The following is an 18,205-nucleotide window of genomic DNA, read 5'->3' on the forward strand; positions in this document are numbered from 1 at the left end:
TATATATATATATATATATATATATATATATATTATTGCTTTTATAAATGCTCTAGCTCAAAACACTCATATTCTATGTTCTTTTTTCATCATTGTGTATTTTCTTCTTTCTTTTTCAAATTGGGAAAATTGTATATAATAGAAAACTATTAATTCAAATTAAACGTTATAACCACAGTTTGATTTAATTGTAATTCGTAGCAAACTATTGTCATTCGCCTCTCTCCCTGAAATTCTCACTCGCCATTCTCCCTCTCTCGCTCGCCTCTCTCACTTTATACAAACACAAATGTATAAAATGTGTTTGTGGTTGTATAAAGCGAGAGAAAAGTGTATATACAAATGCAAATATATATATTTTCGTCCTATACACTTATAATTATACAAATACAGATCTTCCCCTGCCAAGTTCTCTTTTGTCTTTCTCTCTTTCTCGGTTTATACAAACACAGATTATACAAATTACAATGTATAATTTATGTTGTATAAAGAAAGAGAGAGAGATTTGATATACAAACGTTTTATTTCGATTCAATTGTATACAAATTCAAATTTATGCAGTTATATAAACACATAAAATTGAATTTAGAGGCTGCCAGCGATTTATACAAATGAGAGGCTGCCAGCGATTTTATACAAATCTGATGCCCCCAATGATTTATACAATCTGATGTTCCATAGCAAACATAAAGTTTTCTATGAAGCGCAATTATGCAAACTATAGCTATAGCATACAAATATGATTTTTATGTTTGCTAAATGTGAAAGTTGCTTTTATATTCTATGTCGAACTGTAATTTGTAACACAAAAAAAATTAATGAAGCAGGATTATTTCTTATTTCTCTTAATTGATAATGATAAATAAAAATTTTCTATAGTAACACTATTTTACATCAACATATATTGTAATACGGGACTGTTGTATTCTTAGTTAAAGATGCGTTCAAGTGCCTAAATGGGTGCGCTAAAAGTCATTTATTGATTCGATAGATTACGTGTACTAGATTAGGTGTTATGAATTGATTGACTATATCTATGCCGCCTCTCCCCGTATTTTTTTAAAGTTTTAAAAAAAAACAATTAAAATACACGTCATTTCATTTTCCTTCCTTTGAATTTGTAATTTTGTATTATAATTATAATTCATTCTGGATCGAAGAGACCATATCCCCTAAATTCGCAGCATTTCATTTTTCTTGAGTTTTTGGTCAAAAACATCCTCAAATTATACACAAACTTAAACTATATCCTTAAAGTATCATTCTTAGCAGAAAACATCCTTCAAGTATTTTAAAGTGAATAATTTTCATCCTTCTGTTAGATATCGTCAAAAAACTAAAGGATCCTATAAAAACATGAGCAGTTCATGTGACTATCAACAAAAGTTTTTCTGCATAATTTCATTACCTGCAATAAGAAGCTCATGAAAAAAATATTAAAAATCTTAGACACCATTGCTTACTGTAACAAAAAATGTTTGAAAGGTGTGAGGATACATGATCTGCTATTTTTCTCATTTAATAACGAAAGAAGTTGGAGCTTAATTATCTTTATCTTTTTCAAAGTCAAACTGTATTAGATCAATAAATTTTTGGGTCAATTTGATATTAAAGTGACAAAATACTGATTATGTCTCGCATTTGAGTTTCATTCTACATACTAGAAGCGGAAGTCTCCAGCAAACGCCACTTCTAGCATGTTCAATTGAGAAGAAACATATTCAACTAATAATATTTTTGATATCAAATTACATGAAAAATAAATGGGAAAAAAAACAGTCAAATTAAAAGATTTTGCATAATGCTAAACTCAATTACCAAAAAAGTTCACGATAGTATTTTTGACGTATCTAAGAATAATCATTACGAAAGGATGACTTAATTTTTGTGGGATCTATTAATTTTCTGATAAATTCAAGTGGAAGGATGAAAATTGTTTACTTTTAAATAATTGAAGGATGTTTTTATGCTAAGATGACATTTTAAGAATGTAGTTTAAATTTTGGATATAGTTTAAGGATAATTTTAGCCAAAAACTCAATTCTCCTTCCTTTGTATTTGTAATTTTGTATTATAATTATAATTCATTTGACCACATCCCCTAAATTCGCAGCATTCATAGTATTTTTCTCCTCTTCTCATCTTATTTCATTGAAATTTTTTTGTATGAATTTGTGTTTTTTTACCTGTAGATTTGTACATGCTTGTGAAATTTTTTTATTTTTTTTAGTTTTATTTGGAGAAGGTTCATCTAATTGGAGCTAATAACCTTCGCATTTCTGAGATCTGAAGGATCTGAACCTTTGAATTGTGTTGATGTTTTATGATCTGATGGCTTTGATATTTGATTTTTCGGATCCGATCTGATCGAGTAGGTTTTTTGTCCAGATGATAGGAAAAGAAAGTTGAATTTGTGCTGAGAATATAAGATTAGTGTATTTCTTCCCTAAATTGGGTATGTGTAAGTTTAATTTATGCCTAAAAATACACTAGATAATTCTTTTCATATATCCTAGCCTTGATCGACAGGGTTACCTGGTTCTTGTTGCTGGAATTAGTCGAGGTGCTCAAAAGGTGGCCGTGGAGCCATCCTAAAAAAAACTATGCATAAACATTTTGTGACCTTAGATTTTAGGATTCATTTGACTGGTTAGTGTAGTTGGTGTTATAACAAGTACTTGCTTGTCTTTGAACTGTACCAGTTGTAGTTAGTGTAGTTGGTGTTATTCCTTTGTAATGCTTGAAGTAAGCAAAGTCACAAAGTTGGCTCACTATGCTTGAATAGAGCTCAAACCCATAAACAGACTTGTGGACATCCTACCCTCCTCAGACCCCACTTGTGGATTACACAAGATATGATGATGGCGGGTAAGCTCTACATTGTCCGCAGAGAGGGATAGAGACATTCAGATAATATACATACAATATAATATATAAATAATACAGATATAAAACATAAGTAAAATAAAAACTTTATTACATAAAAACAAAAAAATAAATTTTTTGAATAAAAATCAACTAAACTTATGAGATATGTTAATTAATTAATAAGGGATATGTTGATAAATATGTACATATGTAAGAGATATTTTAGTCTTAAAAAAATTAGTTTTCTAATTCTGCTTCTGTTTTTTTTTAAAAAAAAAAAAAAAGCAGAAATATATGTACATATATAAGGGATATTTTAGTCTCAAAAATATTAATTTTCTATTTCTGCTTTTATTTTTTTTTAAAAGCAAAAATCTTTAGTTTCTTCATAAAAATAGAAAAATTGCTTCTGCTTCCATTTAAAAACAGTTTTAAGAATTTGTTGAACACTTATTTCTCAAAATAAATATTTTTTTTCAAAAAAAGAACGTCTAGCATCCAACATCAATGTCAAATATGCTCTTTGTTGAAAAACAAAACTCCATATTAGCTTTGAATAATAGATACCCTCCACTCTATAATATCAATTTTATCCTTGATATTTTAATTTTTCATCTCTACAATATCTTTTTGTATCATACATAATATTTTGTTTCTTATTTTATGTACTTATAAATTTTTATTGAGGTTCATTTTAACATTATAAATAGAATAATAATTTTATGAATTTACTACAAAATCAAACACTATATTATTATTATTTAAACTATATGTATTGAGTAAATATATACATTTAAATCCTACTCATCTCTTATTATCTTCTATTGTTATCTGTATAGATAAACGAGTTATGAATATTTATAATGAAGTATTTTTAATTATATAATTCAAAATTTGTTTACAATACAAATAGATATTGAATTTTTAGGAATTTGTTATAAAATACCCTCATTATTCATTTTTATTTGTCATAGTTTGACTTGACATATTAAAAAATAATTATTGATATAGATATTTTATCAAATTATCCCTATCAGTTATCTTGAAAAATGATTTGATAAATATCTATTTAATGTTGAGGATAAAACATGGAAAAATTATTGTCTTTTTTGTCAAAAATGACAAGTAAAAATGATAAAACATATTTTAGAAATAAGTGATAAGTAAAAATAAAAATAAGGAGTAAATATATCTCTATTGGAGTATAAAATGTCAAGTGTTCTAGATTACGTTGTCATGATTTGATTGGCCACAGTTATGTGGCCTCTCCACGTATAATAAATCAAAGCCTTAAAAGTCCAACTTACTAGAATACCTATTAAACAAACGGGTCAAAATATTTCTCACCCATTTTCCCTAATTCTCAGCATTCTTAAGGTATTTTTCTCCTTTTCTAACTTCATTTGATTAATTATTATTTTTTTCCATTTTTTGTATGAATTTGTCTTCTTACCTGCAGATTTAATTAGATTTGTACTGATTTTTTCTTGTGAATTTTTTAAATTTTAATTGGAGCAAGTTTATGTAATTGATTTGTTAACAAAAAGTGAATTTCGCATGTGTTGAGATCTGAAATCGGAAGGATCTGAACTTTTGAGTTTTGAATTGTGTTGATATTTTATGATCTGATGGCTTTGACATTTGATCTTTCCGGTCGGGTAGGGTTTTGTTCAGATTTAACAAGTTTTCGGAATTTTTTGAAACCGCGATGTCAATTTATGGTGATGATTTGCAAATTGGTGCAATGATTCTACATGTAAGTTTAATTTAAATTCAAACATTTTGTGATAGTCTTTGGGATTCGTTGGCAAGTTAGTGTAGTGACGGATCCAAGATTCTCATTAAGGAGTTTGAAAAATAAAAATGCAATGATTTGAACTTGGAACTGAATCTAAATCAATTTTTAGTTTTGTATATATACATAAAAGGCTAAAATTTACTGTATTATTTTTTGTCGAGGGGTTCGGCTGAACACTCTCTGAGATCAAGCACTTGCTTAATTATAGCTGTCGTTTCCCCTCTCAATGAGAATTTCTCATAAAACTGGATGCTCTGTATTTGAGTACAGTCTGATTCTCCTGAGCATTTATGTATCGGCTTTTTCCCTGGCCCAATCATATCTTTGGTACATGTTACTTTTCTGCATAGGTTTCAATGTTGTATGATAATGTTGAATAGTTAATATTTTTTAGTAGTACCACACGCCACTTGTGGGATTACATATGATATGTTGTATAGTTTGAAATTCCTGAAGATCTGTAGCAAATGAATAATTCAAAATTCTGCTATTTCACAATTTGTTTATTGTTGTGTGACTAATCTCTTAAATAATATCCTGTTTGTTCCAATTGTGTGGCTTAATTCGACTTTGATGATTGAGTTGATTGCAATTGACTGGTAGTTGATGTACCTTTCTGAGAGTTTAGAGGTTGTGATGCATAAATATACAACGCCATACTGATGCATTGTTGAAATGCCTAGATGCAATAGTTACTACCTTCCCTTTGTTTATCAATTCTGCTATTATTTGATTGTTCAGTGTTTTATATGTTCAGTGTTTGAGGACCTTGCAAAAGATTTCTGTGATTCTTCCGACTAAAGATTTTTTATTTAATACATTGAAACAGTGACTAGAAATGGCTTTGGGTGGAAGTGGACCGCAAAGGGGGACTGCAGCAGCAGCAGCTGCTAACCTACGTCGAAGGAAGACCGGAGGAGCAGGTGGAGCTGCAGGAGGAGCAGGTGGTACCATGCTCCAATTCTACACTGATGATTCCCCCGGACTCAAGATATCCCCCAATGTCGTGCTTGTAATGAGTATTGGCTTCATAGCTTTTGTCGCAATCCTTCACGTCATGGGTAAGCTCTACTTTGTCCGCAGAGAAGGCTAGAGACATCTCATTGCTGAGTTGGGGAAGTTTTGTTGGGCAAACAGCTTTCTTCGTTGAAGGAAAAACTGACATTGTAGCTTTGTTTTCTTGTTTGTTTGTCTATGCAATGAAAGTTTATAGAAAAGTTTTCTAGTTATGAGTTTCTTAGACTGTGAATGGAATTGTAACTTGCTGCATGATGCTTCTGAGCAGCTAATGATGCTTCTCTTTGGTCTTAACCACCATTAATATCATTAAAAAGTATTTTTTGTATGGATAATTTTCATCATCTCTGTCATCACAACCACCATCACCCTCCCATCATTATAATTTGGCTTAAGTCAGCCACGGCCCTTAAAGTTGTCCACATAATTCACTTGATACCTCGACTAGGACTCTTATGTATGAGACACTTTAATATTAACGAATATTTATCTATTAAACATAAAATGACAACTCGCCTTAAAAATATTGTGCGTGTAATTCACATACAATTTCTTGAAAAAATCACGATTAGAATTACGACATGTTGGCACATGGGTCCAAATTTTTAATTTTAAAAAATGAAAAATATTTTCAGCCTTTAGTAATCTGGAAAAATTAAATTGAAAAAAAAAGAATAAAAAAGAAAATTTCTCCCCCCACCTAACCCATTGCCCTTTCTTCTTCATCTTCTTCCCTGTCACTCCACCATCGACTCCTCAACGATAACAAAAAAGAAAATATCTCCCACCCCAGCCCTAATACACCCACCTAATCTTTTGCTTTTTCTTTCTTCCCCTATCACCCATTGTATTCTATTCTTCCTGTGATTATTGAATTTTTTGTGAAAATAATCAATGCCGATAAATTATTTCAAAATCGACGATGAAGAGAAATCTAAAGAATATCAATTTTCTACATCATTTTTAATAAGTTTAATGAATGGTGATGGTTGCTTGATCGGAGTTATTGAAAATAGAGATGCATGAATATCAACTAACTTTTTAACTTCAATGGTCCGATTTTTTTTCTTCTTATTGCAAATTCAATTAGTTTGTTTATAATGAAAAATAAAAAAAAATAAGAACAAAATAAAAGGCATAGAATTTGAAGTCTTTAAAATGGTGGGTTGAAGAAGAAGAAGAGTACTTGTACATGAGTGTGAGGTTATTTTCTATTATAAATAAAGAGATAAATGTTTAATTAAATGAATTTTTAGTTATTTAATTAATACATGCCAAGTGTCAAGAAAATAAGCACTAATTTGTTTTTAAAAATTGAAAAAAAAAGTCCATTCACGCGCTCAACAGCAGTGAGGTACACTTATTTCGCCACATCAGCGTTTTGTGTTTAATAGGTATATGTTTTGAACAAGTTAGGTGTTCTACGAGTCCTAGTTGAGGTGTCCAAGTGAATTATGCGGACAACTTTAAAGGGTCGTAAATGACTTAAGCCTTATAATTTAGCTTCATAGCCTTCACTATCAATTATCATCACCGCAATAATCACTTAACATCGGAACCCTTCATTATCACTATTATTTTGGGTGAAAATTATTTACACCTCTAACTTCGTTGGAGAACAAATTTCCATCTTAGCTTTGAATAATAGATCCCCCTTCATACAATATCTATTTTATCCTTTAACATTTTAATTTTTCATCTCTATAATATCTTTTTGTATCATATATCATATTTTCTTTCTTACTTTATGTACTTATAGATTTTTGTTTAGGTTCATTTTAACATTACAAATAGAATAATAATTTTATGAATTTGTTACAAAATCAAACACTATCTTTTTTATTAATATCATTTAATATTATATGCATCAACTATATATATCCTACTCATCTCTTATTTATATTAGCTATATAGATAAATGAGTTATGGTTATCAATAATGGAACATTATATAATTCAAAATTTGTTTACAATACAAATGGATATTGATTTTTTAGGAATTTGTTATAAAATACTCTATTCGTTCACTTTTACTTGTCACAATTTGATTTGGCACAACCATTAAAAAAAATAATTATTGATATATTAATTTTATCAAACTATTCCTTATTAAATGATGTCTTAAAAATAATTTAGAAAATAATTCTTTAATAATAAAGGTAAAATATGGAAAAATTATTGTCTTTTCTTGTCAAAAATAACAAGTAAAAATGAAAATATATATTTTAAGAATAAGTGACAACTAAAGTGAACGAGAGGTAAATATATCTCTATTATAAAATGTCATTAGTTTGCCAAAAGTGTCCTAAATCACGTGTCATGAATTTATTGGTTATAGTTATGTGGCCTCCTCCACGTACAATAAATCAAAGCTTTAAAGTCCAACTCCAATTAAACAAACGGGTCAAAAAAATTCTAATCCATTTTCCTTCCAGATCGGAGAATCCATTTTCCCTAATTCTTAGCATTCTTAAGGTATTTTTCTCCTCTTCTAACGTTTTATTTGATGAATTTTTTTCCATCTTTTGTATGAATTTGTCTTCTTACCTGCAGATGTAATTAGATTTGTACTGATTTTTGCTTGTGAAATTTTTAAATTTTTATTGGAGCAAGTTTATGTAATTGATTTGTTAACAAAAAGTGAATTTTGCATGTTTTGATATCTGAAATCGGAATGATCTAAACTTTTGAGTTTTGAATTGTGTTGATGTTCTATGATCTAATGGCGTTGACATTTGATCTTTCGGGTCGGGTAGGGTTTTGTTCAGATTTAATAAGTTTTCGGAATTTTTTGAAACCGCGATGTGAATTTATAGTGATGATTTGCAAATTGTGCAATGATTCTACATGTAAGTTTAATTTAAATTCAAACATTTTGTGATTCTATTCGGGATTCGTTGGCTAGTTAGTGTAGTTGGTGGTATATCAAGTAGTGGCGGATCCAGGATTCTCATGAAAGGGTTTGAAAAATTAAAATGCAATGATTTGAACTTGGAACAGAACCTAGATCAATCTTTAGTTTTGTATATATACATAAAAGGATAAAAATTTACCTTATATAAATTTTATATTTTTTTGTTGGGGCGTTTGGATGAACACGCTCAGCCTCCTTTAGATCCGCCCCTGATATCAAGCACTTGCTCAAATATAGCTGCTGTTTCCCCTTTCAATGAGAATTTCTCTTAAAACTGGATGCACTGTATTTGAGTTGTACCAGTCTTATAAAGGTAGTTAGCAATTCTAGGCTGAAGGTGCAGTATAGCAGTTAGCATGGGCGAGAATGATGAATAAATGATACATCATTTTTTTTATATGTATGTCTTGAAAATATATTCAAATGAACTTATACTAAATGGAGGTTCATAAGCTTAGTGTTTTGGAAAATAGATGAATGGGGCAGGCACCCTCGTGTTGCAATTGTATGGTTTAGCTTGATATTAGCGAAAACTTGTTATTTGCTTTGATGGCGTGGTGAGGGTGGTTTGAACAAGTGTGGACATATTTAGGATTCACGATCTCTTTTCACTTAGATTGGCATACAATTTTGTGAAGATGTTCAACAAGTGAAATGAGTAGAAGTGGTGCGGTTTGACCTAGGAGGACATGAAAAAGAAATGTAGCACTTTAGGGCAGGCTAAAAAATGGAAATAAAATAGAACGAGTGTTAAGGTCTCCTTGTTTCTTTGCAAGCAGTCTGATTCTCTTGAGCATTTATGTATCGGCTTTTACCCTGGCCCAATCATGTCTTTAGTAAATGTTCCTTTTCTTTGTACGTCTTAATGTTGCATGATAATGTTGAATAATTAATATTTAGTAGTACCACCTCCCACTTGTGGAATTACTTAGGTATGTTGTTCTATAGTTTGTAATTCCTAAAGATGTGTAGCAAGTGAATAATTCAAAATTCTGCTATTTCACATTTTGTTTAATGTTGTATGACTAATGTCTTAAATAATACCCAGTTTGTTCCAATCGTGTAGCCTAATTTGACTTTGATGGTTGAGTTGATTGCAAATTTTGACTGGTAGTTGATGTACCTTTCTGAAAGTTTAGAGGTTGTGATGCATAAATATAGGAAGAGATATATTAATGCCATACTGTTATGTATTGTTGAAATGGCTGGATGCAATAGTTGCAGTGTTCACTTTAGTTGATCAATTCCGTTATTATTTGATTGTATGTTGTTTACCATCTTTAAAATGTTCACTGTGTTTGAGGACTTGCAAAAGATTTCTGTGATTCTTCCCACTGAAGATTTTCTATTTAATACATTGAAACAGTGACTAGAAATGGCTTTGGGTGGAGGTGGACCACAAAGGGGGACTGCAGCAGCAGCAGCTGCTAACCTACGTCGAAGGAAGACCGGAGGAGCAGGTGGAGCTGCAGGAGGAGCAGGTGGTACCATGCTCCAATTCTACACTGATGATTCCCCTGGACTCAAGATATCCCCCAATGTTGTGCTTGTGATGAGTATTGGCTTCATAGCCTTTGTTGCAATCCTTCATGTCATGGGTAAGCTCTACTTTGTCCGCAGAGAGGGCTAGAGACACTCAGATATCTCATTGCTGAGTTGGGAAATTTTTGTTGGGCAACAGCTTTCTTCGTTGAAGGAAAAACTGACATTGTAGCTTTATTTTCTTGTTTGTTTGTCTATGCAATGAAGTTCATAGAAAAGTTTTCTAGTTATGAGTTGAATGTTTCTTGTGCTACCTGTGTTCCGATATCTTCTAATGAACAAGAAGGTGGCAAATTCTAGTTTCTTAGAACGTGAATGGAATCATGTTGCAATTATAGCTTTAACAGGAATGATTCTGCTTTGCTCGCTGTATGATGCTTACGAACAGCTAGTTCTTCCTTTTTTGTGTACACCATGTAGGGTGATCGATATCTTATGACCTATTACTTGTCCACTGCTTGTTATGAGTTCAGAATTGAATTATCCTTGTATCCTCATCCGCAACCTAGTATGGTAGCATATTTTGATGTCAGTGTTTGGACTAGAGTTCGTGAATACAATCTTTAGTAAATTCATGTTGCATAGACTTTTAGTTGAAGGATCTGATACAGGTTATAAAGCTTCAAACAGGCATTACAAAAGAGTAGAGGTTTAATGGTGCAAACTATTACATACATCATGACTCATTTGAATTCTCTCTAATCTCTTGATGGCCATCTTGATCAAAATGTTGCCTTGTCCATTCAAAAAAATCCAATAGCATGTTTCATAAAACTATATGAAGAATTACTACGACGTTACCAACTTTGAAATTAGACAATAACAAGAAATGCATCCTCCCATTTTATATCTCATTCTGATTTTTTAATGTCAATATTACTTAAAAATTTTAAAATAAAAGACAAGAAGTTGGAAGCTACTAAATAATACTACTATCTAAGCTGATTATTTAAAATGTAATTATGGGGTATTGAAAAATTATCACCAAAATTAACTGCAGAGTCGAACTGGAGCACGAAAATTGGTTACCTAGAGAATATCCACAGCTTAATAAGCCTCTTTTTCTGGTTCGCCTCTCAAAAACTTCCAAGGCACACTGCACGGATAAAAGTAACGAGTTCGTAACACCTTATATATATACTGCAGAGTTTTGATGTTAGCACATTCATACATACTCTATTAACACCACCAAAAACTTCAATGGAGCAGCCAAACACACTAGTTCAGAGATAAAGAGTAGCCAGAAAAGTTGCATTCGCATAAGCATATGTAAAAAAGAAAGAGCTTCACGCGAAGCTCCGGGGATCTTTTCTTTCTTCAGCACTTACGTCAACAACACCTTTATAACCAAAATCTCGTAAAACTTACTCCTTCAGTCATATCTCAAGCTTACTCGTGATTAGCACCCACCATCACTTTCCTCTGATGAGAATTCTTGGTCATCAGCTTCAGGAGGGAGAATGTACATCTCAAGGCCATAGGTCTCGGGTTCAAATGTGGGATCTTTAGCCTTGATCTTCTCTATGGCCAGCTTCACCCCATTTCCCATGTAAGGAGCAGCATACTCCATGAGTTCCTGTCTGTACAAGGAGGAAGCCTTGTATCTCTGGATGGCAGCAGGACCAGCCTCCTCCAATTCCCTTCTCAGCTCGGAGATAGTCTGGTGAAGGAACGTCTGGACCAGTAAAATGGAGTCCTTCTCACCAGTTAGAGCAGTTATCTTGTTTGCAGCCCCAGCCAACTCATGCTCAAGACTCTCCTTCTCCTTCTTAGAGTCCTCGAGCTTTCGACTGGCTTTTGCCAACTTATCTTTCAAAGAAGAGGTCATCTTTTCCATTTCATCCCTCACTTTTGCCTCCTCATCATACTTGTCAGTGACTACTAGAAGGCGTTCTGACAGAAGACAAAAATAGTTGATGCCCTACAAAAGGGAGAAAAAGAGGTCAAGAAAGGAAACAGAAGAGAAAAGAAACAAAGGTGAAAGGAGAGGCTAACTTCACTAAGAAAAGAAAAGAGAGAGAAACTGACCTCGTAGAAGTGACGAAGCCCCTCTTCAGTGACCTCTTGATCTGTTTTGTTATTCACGACAACCCGTTCCCACATTTCGATTGTTGAGTCCAGAAGATCGACAGGTGGAAGGTAAGGTTGCTCCTCCTCAACAGGCTGCGAGCTTGGAAGCAATGAGCTGCCTGACTTTGAGTCCATCGGGACTGAAGGAGTGGAAATTGAAGGGGCACTGCTAATGGGAATACTGCACGGCTTGGACTCCCCATATTTCTGTTCAGTAGTAGCAGCAGGTATATGAGCAGCATCACCGACAGGCATGATTGAGCTTTTAGTTTCAAATTCTGTTGCTCCATAGGCACAAGGCTGAGCGACTGCAACATGCTTTTCATTTTGCCCTCTGCCTTGAGCTTGGCGGGACAGAAGCTTCTCACATTGTCTTGCCAAAATTGCAGCAACCTCATCCTGCTCGGGGGAACAACTAGCAGGGACAGTTACTGCAAGCAAACAAACAAAAAAGGTCAGCAACATGAAAGGTTGGAAAGTAATAATTTCACTTAGTTGACTTAAAAGACAAATGTGATCGTAGGAGAGTGTAAACATCAGCTCCACCAGCAAAGAAATGCACTCTATCAGCTGCAAACCATGATCAATGTTATCTGCTCTACACTTGGCAACCCATCAGCTAGAACTTGATCATGTTCCTAAGGGCTGAGGTGAGCTAGGGCTCAAGATTCACTCCTGCCAGCTCATAGAGGTAGGTAGGCCACTCCCCAGGTAACGGATAAAACAAAAAATTTCCTCACTAGCTGTGAATTGCAATGGCACTTGAGAATATTTTATGAGATGTGATAACCAACCAAGATAATTCAAAAGGTACTTGGCAAAAATAAACTCAAAAAGAAACTCATACTTCCTGCCTATGATCCTACAGAAAACTCTATGGAAAAGAAAACTCATGACATTGCTCAAATAGCTCAATGGCTAGCAGATGAAAAGAAAAACTGAGACTGAGCTAATGCAATTGAGGCAAACTACATATCGTCTTCACAAACTCTGTTAGCCCTATCATTGCTTTGGGGTATACTTGCCCAAGATGGAAAATATACCTCTAATTTCTCCAAAAGTCAAAGTCCAAGAATAACTACAAGAACTGTCATGTCCTAATCTATTGTTAACCAAATTGAATGACAGTAGTCCAAACAGGGGGAGAAGTCAGTATCTACAGCACGGGGCAGATGCTTTTAGATTCTGAGTCTGGTATGGAGTTTGAAGATAATATTCTACATGAAAAAAATCATGTCATCTTGCAACCATCTGAGAGTACACAAAGTCAAGCAAAGGAAAAGATGAAGAGCAAACTTGTCAGAAGCCAGGAAACAGAGGCGCAAACAGATGATGGAACAATCACAAACACGTAAAGCAGCAAAAGAAATGAGTAAAATGAAGAGAACTGCAGAATTGAACAAAGAAGCTTAAACCTTACCTTTAGCTGATAGATATAGGCAGACGAGAAAAGGAAAAGTGTAAAATCAAATGGAATAAAGGTAAGCAGAAAACACAGAAGGAGGAAGCTGGAAGTTGCATGCACAAGACAAAAAACTCTCCCAGAGAAACCAAGGAAGCAGGTGCTCAATGTTGTTTTGAGGAGAGAATGTATCGCCAAAAAGGAAGCAATGTATCCCCGTTATTTTGCGGCCAACACACGTCACACGTCATAAAAATAAATGAGCACCACATTGACTTAACATTCTACCATTAACAAATCCAAGCTTATGAAGTTAGGAGAACATCTGATAGTAATAATGGATAGAGTGAGCTATCTCATCTACAAGTCCTACCCAAAGATGGATAGTAGGTCATGAATACCTTATTTTTTTAATAAGACAGTGGTTCATTGATAAAAGCTACCGAGTATCGATAAGATGGCAAAACATAGCGTTGGGCAACAGGTAACAATTTACGAATAACAAATAGTATAGACAGAAGCAAAGACTCATAACTGGAGAACACACTCTTTTAAAAGAAACTCTTCTTACCATCTCCTCCAATTACTCTCTCAAATTCATCCCTACTAATGCCAAGTCTAATTTAGGCATTGAAGAATAACCCTTAATATTGCTGGGATCTCATTGCAATTTTTTCTCCCATTTTCCCAGGCAATGAGGCCATCTCAAAGCAACATTTTACAGCTCATTCTTTCTGACCTACAAGCTAACTAACTGTTTCGACCAAATCTACTTTATAGCTATGGCAGTTTCGCTAACAGCTCCATTTCAACATAGCAATGGTGCATGGGGCCACAGCTGCAGTAATCAGAGGACGACAAAATGGCAGGTAAGGCAACAGCCTCTTTTAACAATGGTGATGTGACAGGGAGCGAGATGAACAACATAATTAGTCACATTCTTTTACATTACTTTCCTATTTTCATTTTGTACCTTTCTCTACCTCAGTAATCTGTTCCTCATCAAACAGGAACTGTAGATCATTGGACAGTGGCTCACTGGCTCCCTCTTATTCCGAGCATGACGGTAACAAAAGAATCTAAACGTTCCAGCAAACAAAGCAAAACTACTAAAATGATTGGAAGAGAAACTTGTACTCAATTTTACCCCAAATACATTTCCATAAAGTGAAATCCATACTGAGCAATCAGAAAACTGAACAGCAACGCTAGAATGAAGCAACAGAATTAGAAACCACCACCAGGGGACATAGACTGCTATTGAAATCAAAAGAACTACCGTGAATTGAATTTCACTTCCTAACAGATAATGTCAGTCATAATAAACCAATCATGGAGCAAACTTTCATTTACACGATCATAGCTATACGAGGCACATAGCTTAAACATTGAACATAAAAAAAAAAATGGAGAAAAAATTACCAAATCCCGGTGCTGAGACGGTTGATTGTGGTGGTGAAGAAGTTGAAACAGATGTTTTTCCAGAGAGAGAAGATGTTGAAGTGGCTGATACCGTAGTAGTAATTTCCGAAACCGAAGACGGTGAAGTGACTGATGATAGTGAATCCGAAAAACAATTGTTTGTAGTAGTCGGTCCTAAAGATGACGAAGTCACAGTTGATGAGCTCGCCTTCGAAAACCAAGGCACTGCATAAACAAAAATATGAGTTAGTACTTAGTAGTAGTAGAATCGCAAGATTTTTCAGATACCGAACAGACTATTGACGGAGGCGCTGAATAAAAACTGAAAAGTGTGACAGTTATAGTAAGGCGCAGTACAACTTACAAGTAGAGTTATCAGTTGAAACGAAACTAGTTCCGAGCAACCACGAAGGAACTGTAGCCGATAGTCCAGGAACTGTATCGCCAGAAACCGGCGAGGAAGAGCCGGAATCAGTAGATGAAAACCCGAACTTCATTGGAGAAGAAGGAGTGATAGGATTAAAATTTGAAAATGAAAATGGTGAAGAAGCATTTGCCTTTCCATATTGTTTTCTTATTATTGACATTAATGCTGCGTGTTCACCTTACTTTTTGCCCAGGGGAGTGGAAAGGTTGAAGAATGGACGGAAAATGACAAATTATTAGTTCCTTAGGTGGGAAGATTGGTGTAAAATAGTCCTTTTCATTTTTAGTACAGTCGTTTAGACATAATACATTACCCTTAACTAGACTTTAATTAATAACTATGATCTTTAATTTTGGATTGTACAAGTAAGCACTTAAATTTGTATAAAATTAAATAAATAGACATATTCATCTTACATGACATTCTACATGACAATTTTGTATTCTATGTGGTATCATACGTGTATTATGTCATGTAGGACGCATGTGTCTACTTATTCAATTTTATGTAAGTTTAAGTGTCTACTTGTTCACACTCAAAGTTGGAGGACATAGTTATCCGTTGAAGCCAAGTTAAGAGTCATATTTATGTATTATGTCTTTTTATTTATATGTCCTTTTTTATTTTACAAGACATTATTTTATTTATTTCACCTTTAAAAATATATATTTAATTGTCATTTCATAGATCAAATTAGTTAATCAAAATAAATTAATTTATGTTCATTTGTTGAATATTTGATTTCAAGAGAATATTGAATAAAAGTAATGGTAAACTTACTTAATTTCTTAAGAAACATAAAATTTAAAATCATTGCATATAAATAGAAACATAAGGAATAATAACTTCAACAAATTTAATATTAATGTTGATAAGTAAAAATTAAGCATATTATTACGAATATATTAAATTTCATTTAGTATGTCTATAATTTCTGAAAAGTCTTGTAATAACTTGTTAAAGCTTGCAATAAAATATGGGTCGTTTGGTAAAGTGTTAAAAAATAATATTGAATAAAGTATATTATAATGTTTGCATTTGTAATGATTGTATTAGCTATGTTTGCATTAATTATACATAGATAATTTTTATATATTGTTTGATTTGGTGTGTTCAAAAATCACATGCATTGCATAAAAATACAAATTTACAAAAGTATCCTCCATAATTATAGTGGAAAAGATACAAAAAGTGTTTTGAGGGGCAATTTGAGTTTTTAATCATGCTAATGCATGCATTAAATCTCTTGCATTACTAATGTACCTACTAATCAGTTGCAGTGGCGTAGCCACATGGTGGTCAGGGTGTCCAATTGGACACCCTTCGCCGGAAAATGGACACCCTTCGTCGGAAAAAATACCGTATATACAAGTAAAATGATATATGAAATGATTAAATAACATATTTTGAACATCCATGATATAACAAAGTTGTTATAGCCCAGCGGTTTCACCTCCTTGGAATGAGGAAGTGCTTGTGTGTTCGAATCTCAGTAGTTCTACTTTTTGAAAAGAGCTTTTGTTGTGTTATTTCTAGACACCCTTTGTGAAATTCCTGGCTCCGTCATTGACCAGTTGTATGAGTAATACATACCTTAATACACAATAAAGTGTATTAATTATACATAAATTGAAAAAATGTGTCAAACAAGATATTATTATACACAAAATTAATACATGCACTATTTCTGCTAATACACTCTAATAAACAACTCCATAGAATGCAAACAACACATGTAGCGAGCATGCATTCATGACATAAGGCACATGGCAACCATACAAAAGGGACACTTGTCATTAAGCTTGTAAGTGGGCTGGGCCAGGTCAGTCTGGCCCATTAAAAAAAAAGAGAAACTTTCACATATAGCCATTCAAAAATAGTCTAATTACTCTTCATAGCTATAGTTTGATAATTGCAATTCGTAGCTACATGTTATAGAGAGGAGAGAGACGAGTGAGACTGGGAGAGAGAGGAGAGAGGCGAGAGAGAGGGAAAAAAGTGGGAGAAAGGTGAATTGTATATGTATATCGGTTAGATAATTGTATATTATACATATGTATTTGTATATATGGCAAGCGAGATTGTGAAAGGGAGGAGAGAGGCGAGCGAGAGAGGGCAGAGAGTGGGAGAGAGGTGAAGTTTATATGTATATCGGTTAGATAATTGTATATTATACATATACACTTTGTATATATGGTAAGCGAGATTGGGAGAGGGAGGAGAGAGGCAAGCGAGAGATGGCAGAGAGTGGGAGAGAGGTGAATTGTATATGTATATCAGTTAGATGATTGTATATTATACATATGTATTTGTATATTCTTGTGAATTGTATATTATACATATACAAACGTGGCTAATTATACAAACTCGAAGTCAGCCCACGTAATTAATGTATAATGTTAGTCGCGAGTGGTAATTATAGCAAACTATAGCTATGATGAGTAATTAAATAGTATAAGTTTGCTTAACCGCGTAATTTTCCCAAAAAAAATTGACCAATCTTCAAACTGGTCTGGTTTGGTCCGGACAAAACAATGAAAAATATCTGTTTGGATCGATTCACAACCCATCAGCCCAAATTTTTGGGCTAATTGGGCTGGGTTGTGGCCCATTGGTCTTAATGGGCTGGATCGTTTTTTAAATCAACATTTATTAATTTGAAAATTTGAATCTATCATAAATATAGTATATATCTATTTAATTTTAAAATAATTATAACTTTACAGTAGAAAGTTGAAATTTGATT

General features: G+C 33.3%; 3 protein-coding genes and 1 long non-coding RNA gene across 5 annotated transcripts; 2 read left to right on the forward strand and 2 right to left on the reverse strand.

Moving 5' to 3' along the window:
- The first annotated feature begins 4,105 nt into the window (after positions 1-4,105).
- On the forward strand, positions 4,106-5,901 carry LOC125867657 (protein transport protein Sec61 subunit beta-like). Its single transcript, XM_049548215.1, has 2 exons — positions 4,106-4,245; positions 5,496-5,901. Exon 2 carries the CDS (start codon positions 5,505-5,507, stop codon positions 5,757-5,759), a length of 255 nt encoding a protein of 84 aa, XP_049404172.1. The 5' UTR covers positions 4,106-4,245; positions 5,496-5,504; the 3' UTR covers positions 5,760-5,901.
- On the forward strand, positions 4,106-10,377 carry LOC125867656 (protein transport protein Sec61 subunit beta-like). 2 transcript variants are annotated; one of them, XM_049548214.1, is made up of 2 exons: positions 4,106-4,245; positions 9,963-10,377. In XM_049548214.1, exon 2 carries the CDS (start codon positions 9,972-9,974, stop codon positions 10,224-10,226), a length of 255 nt encoding a protein of 84 aa, XP_049404171.1. In that variant the 5' UTR covers positions 4,106-4,245; positions 9,963-9,971; the 3' UTR covers positions 10,227-10,377. The 2 variants fall into 2 exon arrangements, with proteins under 2 accessions (XP_049404171.1, XP_049404170.1); XM_049548213.1 differs by lacking the exon at positions 4,106-4,245 and adding an exon at positions 8,063-8,157.
- Positions 5,617-10,373, reverse strand: LOC125867658 (uncharacterized). Its single transcript, XR_007446661.1, has 2 exons — positions 10,233-10,373; positions 5,617-5,765 (listed from the first exon to the last, which is right to left on the reverse strand). It is a non-coding gene; the product is annotated as an uncharacterized LOC125867658 (long non-coding RNA).
- Positions 10,378-11,259: 882 nt separating the features above from the next.
- Positions 11,260-15,670, reverse strand: LOC125869228 (flocculation protein FLO11-like). The gene is made up of 4 exons (XM_049549796.1): positions 15,397-15,670; positions 15,033-15,257; positions 12,167-12,639; positions 11,260-12,059 (listed from the first exon to the last, which is right to left on the reverse strand). The coding sequence occupies exons 1-4, from the start codon at positions 15,617-15,619 to the stop codon at positions 11,538-11,540; spliced, it is 1,443 nt and encodes a 480-aa protein (XP_049405753.1). The 5' UTR covers positions 15,620-15,670; the 3' UTR covers positions 11,260-11,537.
- Positions 15,671-18,205: the final 2,535 nt, after the last annotated feature.

Source organism: Solanum stenotomum, chromosome 6, assembly GCF_019186545.1.
Source record: "Solanum stenotomum isolate F172 chromosome 6, ASM1918654v1, whole genome shotgun sequence".
NCBI classification, from domain to species: Eukaryota; Viridiplantae; Streptophyta; class Magnoliopsida; order Solanales; family Solanaceae; genus Solanum; species Solanum stenotomum.

Excerpts from the sequence above, each read along its gene's own strand:
- LOC125867657 (XM_049548215.1), top strand. The coding sequence starts at position 5,505 with ATGGCTTTGGGTGGAAGTGGACCGCAAAGGGGGACTGCAGCAGCAGCA.
- LOC125869228 (XM_049549796.1), bottom strand. The coding sequence starts at position 15,619 with ATGTCAATAATAAGAAAACAATATGGAAAGGCAAATGCTTCTTCACCA. Across the intron at positions 15,258-15,396 it reads TTCAACTGATAACTCTACTT|TGCCTTGGTTTTCGAAGGCG; the intron begins GTAAGTTGTACT and ends TTGTTTATGCAG. Across the intron at positions 12,640-15,032 it reads CGTCTCAGCACCGGGATTTG|TAACTGTCCCTGCTAGTTGT; the intron begins GTAATTTTTTCT and ends GTTTGCTTGCAG.
- LOC125867656 (XM_049548214.1), top strand. The coding sequence starts at position 9,972 with ATGGCTTTGGGTGGAGGTGGACCACAAAGGGGGACTGCAGCAGCAGCA.